This window comes from Fopius arisanus, unplaced genomic scaffold, assembly GCF_000806365.1.
Source record: "Fopius arisanus strain USDA-PBARC FA_bdor unplaced genomic scaffold, ASM80636v1 scaffold00028, whole genome shotgun sequence".
In the NCBI taxonomy this organism is placed as follows: Eukaryota; Metazoa; Arthropoda; class Insecta; order Hymenoptera; family Braconidae; genus Fopius; species Fopius arisanus.
The window spans coordinates 1,062,028-1,068,305 of record NW_011887767.1 but is presented as its reverse complement, the minus strand read 5'-3'; the positions used below and the strand labels follow the sequence as shown (position 1 = coordinate 1,068,305).

Genomic DNA, 6,278 nt, shown 5'->3' with positions numbered 1-6,278 from the left:
AGGAGAACATGAGAATAAAAGAGGTATTTCCTGAAATATAAAAATTCAAAATTTTCGCAAAAGTATCAGGAGAACATGAGAATAAAAGAGGTATTTCCTGAAATTTAAAAATCCAAAATTTTCGAAAAAGTATCAGGAGAACATGAGAATAAAGGAGGTATTTCCTGAAATATAAAAATTCAAAATTTTCGCAAAAGTATCAGGAGAACATGAGAATAAAAGAGGTATTTCCTGAAATTTAAAAATCCAAAATTTTCGAAAAAGTATCAGGAAAACATGAGAATGAAGGAGGTATTTCCTCAAATTTAAAAATTCAAAATTTACGAAAAAGTATCAGGAGAACATGAGACTGAAGGAGGTATTTTGGGGGATTGAAAAATTCAAAATTTTCGCAAAAGTATCAGGAGAACATGAGAATCGAGGAGGTATTTTGTGAAACTGAAAACGGCAGAAGGAAAAATTAATAGGAATTTCAGGGAAATATTGCTTACTCCTCACAGAAGTCCCTCAAGAGCGATTTGACATTACAAACTGGGAGAGATAGAATTCCTAATAAGATTGGAGCGTTACTAATCTCGAGTGTGAGGTCTATGGACGCGCAAAATGAATGAATCAGTCAGATCTCAGCAATGAAGCAGATAGCGCCTGAATTCCGCACCTCCTCGCTATTTATACCTATCAATCCATCAATTTCTTGTGATAAATTGTAATAAAAAAAACTTGCGCTCAATATAGATCTAAAAAATCCGCTGGAAAAGGTTCAAGTCCACCTTTTCGATTTTTGAGTGGTCAATCAGTTTATTGGCGACGATAACTGATAGGATTGATAAGTGGCTCGGCGTTCGGTTGATTTATTTCCATTTATTTCAGTTGCGATAAATTACCCTCGATATTTAACGAATAAGAATAAAATACCGAAGGAGGGAGAAAATACTTGGAGTTTATGAACGAGTGAAACGGATGTAACTGCGTCAATCGGTTCTTCTGAGTGAGTGAACACAAACACTGGCCCTGATTAAGTGATAATGGCTGAGTGAGTACGTGTGCACTTAACAGAAAATGAATATGAATAGTGACAGTGGAATCCAGAGAAGAAGCGGGGACATTCCTCGGAGAAAAATGAATGGTGATGAGTCAGTCTAATTATTCTTGAAAACTCCACATTTATGACAGATACCAATTTATTTTCCTCAATTTCTTGTGTATTGCTAATTGAAAGCTACAAAAAAATCCCTAAATTTTTTAAAGATAAAATTATCCAAAGCTTATTTTTTTCATTTCCCAATTATTTTACTCAACGCAGACTACTGCGTGGCAATATCCATATTATCATCATTCAACCGCGATAGCATTAATCTTTCTTTAATAAGAGAAACAATATAAATTTCAAGAATATATCTTGCAAGATTTATCGGTGAAATGCTGAATTCATTGATGCGATCAGGAGTTTAATAGCTGTTGAACCCGATTGTTGCTTTCCCTTGGAATTCCATTCCGATAGTTTCGCGTTACAAATTTATTGGCATTGAGATGTTCTGTTTACCTCATGAGGTATCTTTTCAGTCTGTTTGTCAGGGATTTGTGAGATAGTGTGGTAAACGAGCTTATCGAGTGGAAAACGACTATTTGATTACACTTTGTTAATATAACTGTGTATTTCAGTAGGAAAGTTAAGTACCGCACATTGAAGAATTTTTTCAAATCTGATGTAATTTCCCCCCCAAAAAAAAAATCGAAAATCATGTGATATTTTTTTGGAGAATGTGCAATTTTTCCGAATCATCGGTATTTAACGAAAGTAGAAAACTGGGCATATGGAACTTTGCTATTGATTTGTTATTATTTACTGATATTTATAACGATCAGCTTGACAGATACTTGAACTGCGGTTTAAGGCCGACGACGATTTCTGTACTTATTTGAAAATTATTCTAGGTAGTGAGAATCCTCGATCCCTGAACGAACAAATGGTTGGCGGAATGTCTATTGAAAATGTCAGAGAACGCATGCAGAGGCTACAGCAGGATGTGCTAGATCAAGTCGGCGATCGATTGACTGACATGGTTACAGAAGTCGTTGAAGAAATAGAATATATCGCTCACACTGGAATTGCGCGAAATGAGCCGGAAAAGGGGTACAATGACAAAAAGAAAATGGGAGCCAGTGGAAAACTCCCAGAGAAGGACTTCCAAATTCGTAACTCAGTTTTAACAGATGTATTAAATGACGTGAAACACCTGAGGCCAATCTACAATGTTTGGCTGATGATTCTGCTCACGCTTCTCCTGCACACAATTTCAAACGATCTCATCGAAAAGGGAAGAGTGAATGTGGGATTTGTTACGATAGCCGCTGGGCTAGCCAAATTTCCCGATGTCATCAGGTTTTGGAGTCTGATGATCATCTCCTCGTTCTCGGTTTATGCATTTCACAGCTTCTGGGCGCATCGACGAGTAAATTACATCTCGAATTCACTAGGTGTAAAACTTTGGGATTACACGTGGCTCCTGATTTTCTTCGCATACCAGTTGGCCTTTTTGTTTCTACCTGCAAGAGCCGTACTGCTTGCTGAACTTCCACCTCCCTCTTCTCTGATTGTCATCATGGAGCAAGTTAGGATGATCATGAAAATTCATGCCTTCGTGAGGAGCACGGTCCCGAGAGTTACTTCGTACAAGCCACATACCGAGGGTAGGGAATTGGATTTTCCCGGATTTTCGAAATTCCTGTACTTCATGTTTGCACCAACACTCATTTATCGTGATAATTATCCGAGAACGAGAACAATCAACTGGAGCTTCGTCCTATGGCACTTCCTGGAGGTCGGATTTGTCATATTCTTCGTAGCATTTTTATGCGAAAGATTCATCTTCCCAACGTACAAAAACTTTGGAATCGAACCGGTCACATTTGGTAATGTGTTACCGAAAATATTCAGTTCATTTCTCCCAGGGCTGGGAATGTTTCTGAGTGGATTCTACTGTCTTCTACACGCATGGATGAATGCTTGGGCCGAACTCCTCAGATTTGGAGACAGAATGTTCTATAAGGACTGGTGGAACTCAACGTCATACGATAGTTACTATCGCAATTGGAATGTAGTAATTCACGATTGGCTGTACACATACATCTACAAAGATTTTTACGAAATAGTGTTTCCCAGGAAGAAAGGCCTCGCAATGTTCTCAGTGTTCTTCGTATCTGCATTATTCCACGAGTACATCCTCAGCATTGGATTCCGTCTTTTTTATCCAATGATGTTTATAATATTCAGCACAAGTGGATTTCCCCTTGTGTGGCTCACGCAGAAAAGGTCTCACACCTTTGGCAACGTCTTCCTTTGGTTCTCATTGCTGTCTGGTAATGGAATATTACTCAGTGTTTATGCCATGGAGTATTTCGCCAGGATCAATTGCCCCGGGTTCGGGGATGAGATGCTCAATTTAATTCTACCCCGGAGTTGGCTCTGCAACAGTACAATTATGAAAAGTTTCTAAAAACGAATTAATTGTTTATAATAAGTAAAGGTGCGGCTATTTCGTTAGCAGCTTTAAATAATGAAGCTTAATTTTTTATTTCTACAATAAGTGTCAACAAATTGAATTTCGGATGATTCCCGATCGATAATTGTCTGAGTATCTATGTTGTTCCACTTCAGTCTATATAATCTCGAAACCTAAAATCAGACGTTTGATGGGCTCAAGATATTGTCATTGTAATTTCCAGAAATTGTTAAATAAATTGAGGGGGTGTCTACGTTTTTAAAAGAAGAGAATTTATTCCATTTCTATTCCTTTTTTTTTATTATCAATTTTTTATTATTAATTTTCAACTTTTCTGAATAAAGGGGGCATTTTTCGCGTGAATGATTATGATATTACACAATTAGCGGACGCCCCGGAGCAAAATGAGAACGCCGAGAGGGGGTGAAAAATTTTCCATTCGACGAGAGCTTATTGAGAGAGTCATATCAACGAAACAAGCGTTTAGGGGAGATGCAGAGAGTAAGATTGGCTCAGTGGAACCTAGGGTAATCAGTCACTTCGAGTAATGATGCTGATAACGTGCCAATTGCTCTGTACGTTCCCGGTTAGACATCTCATGGTTCAATCTTAGTTCAATCGCACCCAATCCGATGTGCAAATAACACTTCATATCTCGGTGACTGATAAACCAATGGGATTGAAAATATTCCAAGTGATAGTGATTAAATCTCAACACCACCGATTAATCCACATATTAAAAAAGAATGGAAGAAAAGCATCAGTTCGAGTTCAATTGAGATATCGGAAGCACTTAATCAATCGATCGTGACGAGTGCAACTGACGAATAGAAACGAGAGTCAAAATAGTGTGTGATTTAAGAAAAGAAGAGATTTCTAATTAAAATGAAAGACAGTGAGAATGAAAATGACTTGTCGATCAAACAGACGTTGAAGAAGATGCCAGAAGATGTTGAAGAGCGCATGCAGAAATTGCGAGATGCTCTCGATGAAATCAGCGATCGACTCAACACAGCGGTGACAGAAGCGGTAGAGGGAATCGAAAAAATAGCAAAAACACCAATTGCTGAAGATAAATCGGCAAATGCCTTGCGTTCGGACAAAAAGATAATGCATGAGCATGGAAAGCTACCAGAAAAGCACTTCCAAACGAGAAATTCACTGCTGACGGATCTTTTTGATGAAGCCAAACATTTAAGAGCGGTCTATAATATTTGGGCAGCAACACTATTTCTGTTATTCTTGCATACGATTTCCCACGATCTCATTGAGACTGGCACTGTGAAATTTGGATTCGCTACGATATTCAGTGGTTTCGATGACTTCCCGCAGGTCATCAAGATCTGGCTTCTGATGGCACTGTCTTCATTCGCTGTTTATCCAGTTCACAGCTTCTGGGCACATAAACGACTAGATTATAAACCAAATTCAATGAGAATATGGGACAACCTATGGTTATTGATAATAATTGCTTATCAGTTTGCCTTTCTATATTTTCCAGCTAAAGCTGTGTCGTCAGCGAGATTTCCACCTCCTTCTGCTCTTATTATTACGATGGAACAGGTTCGATTGATGATGAAGACACATGCCTTTGTGAGAACCACGAGTTCCAGGGTGATCTATCATAAACCTCACACAGAGGGAAGGGAAATTAATTACCCGGGATTCTCCCAGTTCCTGTATTTCATGTTTGCACCGACACTCGTTTATCGAGATAATTACCCAAGAACAAAGATTATCAGGTGGAACTTCGTGATTTCTCAGTTCATGGAAGTCATCTCTGTCATGTTTTTTATTGCATTTTTGTACGAACGATTTATTTCTCCAACCTATGGTAATTACGGGAGGGAACCAATTACGGTGCATAATTTTGTACCCAAACTATTTAGCTCCATGCTCCCGGGAATGGGAATGTACATGTGCGGATTTTATTGTCTTCTTCATGCCTGGTTTAATGCTTGGGCAGAACTCCTCAGGTTCGGCGATAGACTCTTTTATAGGGTGAGTTTTTTTATTCCAATGAAATGATAAATACTATATTACGATATTAATTCATTAGTTTTAATATAAATTTGAGAAAATAAATCTTAACTAATTTTATTGCGCTCTCGAGCAGGACTGGTGGACTGCCACATCCTTTGATGCTTTCTACAGGAACTGGAATATCGTCGTTCATGATTGGCTTTACACTTATCTCTACAAAGATTTCTACGAAATTATTGTTCCTGGGAATAAACATGTTGCCACTTGCGCGGTGTTCGTAATTTCCGCAGTATTCCACGAGTACATCCTCAGCGTCTCTTTTAGATTATTCCACCCAATGCTCTTTCTGTTATTTGGAGGCGTCGGATATCCCCTCGTCTATATAACTAGAAAAACATCTACAAATTTTGGAAATCTCTTTCTCTGGCTGCTGCTCTCATTTGGTAATGGGTTACTCCTTACTTTTTACTCAATGGAATATTTTGCTCGATTGAATTGCCGAGGATATGGAGATGAATTTTTGGACGCTATTATGCCGAGAAGTTTTTTGTGCAATACTACCACAGCTTCCAATTCATCGTTTGTTGAGTAATTATAAAAAATTGATAATTAAAATAAAAATATGTGTATATTTCGGGATAAATAAATAAAGTTATTTGTATTTTTGAAACAAGGAAATGTATTTATTCGCGAGCCTCAGATCAATAATCGTGAGTCTTCGGGAGATAAAGATAATACATTGTGATTATGCATATGTACATGCATGCACATACTACATGCACACATATATAC

The 6,278-nt window shown here is 37.9% G+C and overlaps 2 protein-coding genes across 2 annotated transcripts; both read left to right on the top strand.

Annotated features, from left to right (window-relative positions):
* Nucleotides 1-630: 630 nt before the first annotated feature.
* On the top strand, nt 631-3,761 carry LOC105265222 (sterol O-acyltransferase 1). Its single transcript, XM_011302621.1, has 2 exons — nt 631-1,126; nt 1,936-3,761. The coding sequence occupies exons 1-2, from the start codon at nt 1,060-1,062 to the stop codon at nt 3,495-3,497; spliced, it is 1,629 nt and encodes a 542-aa protein (XP_011300923.1). The 5' UTR covers nt 631-1,059; the 3' UTR covers nt 3,498-3,761.
* A 283-nt stretch (nt 3,762-4,044) lies between these two features.
* On the top strand, nt 4,045-6,126 carry LOC105265223 (sterol O-acyltransferase 1-like). Its single transcript, XM_011302622.1, has 2 exons — nt 4,045-5,504; nt 5,620-6,126. Exons 1-2 carry the CDS (start codon nt 4,389-4,391, stop codon nt 6,076-6,078), a joined length of 1,575 nt encoding a protein of 524 aa, XP_011300924.1. The 5' UTR covers nt 4,045-4,388; the 3' UTR covers nt 6,079-6,126.
* The last annotated feature ends 152 nt before the right edge of the window (nt 6,127-6,278 follow it).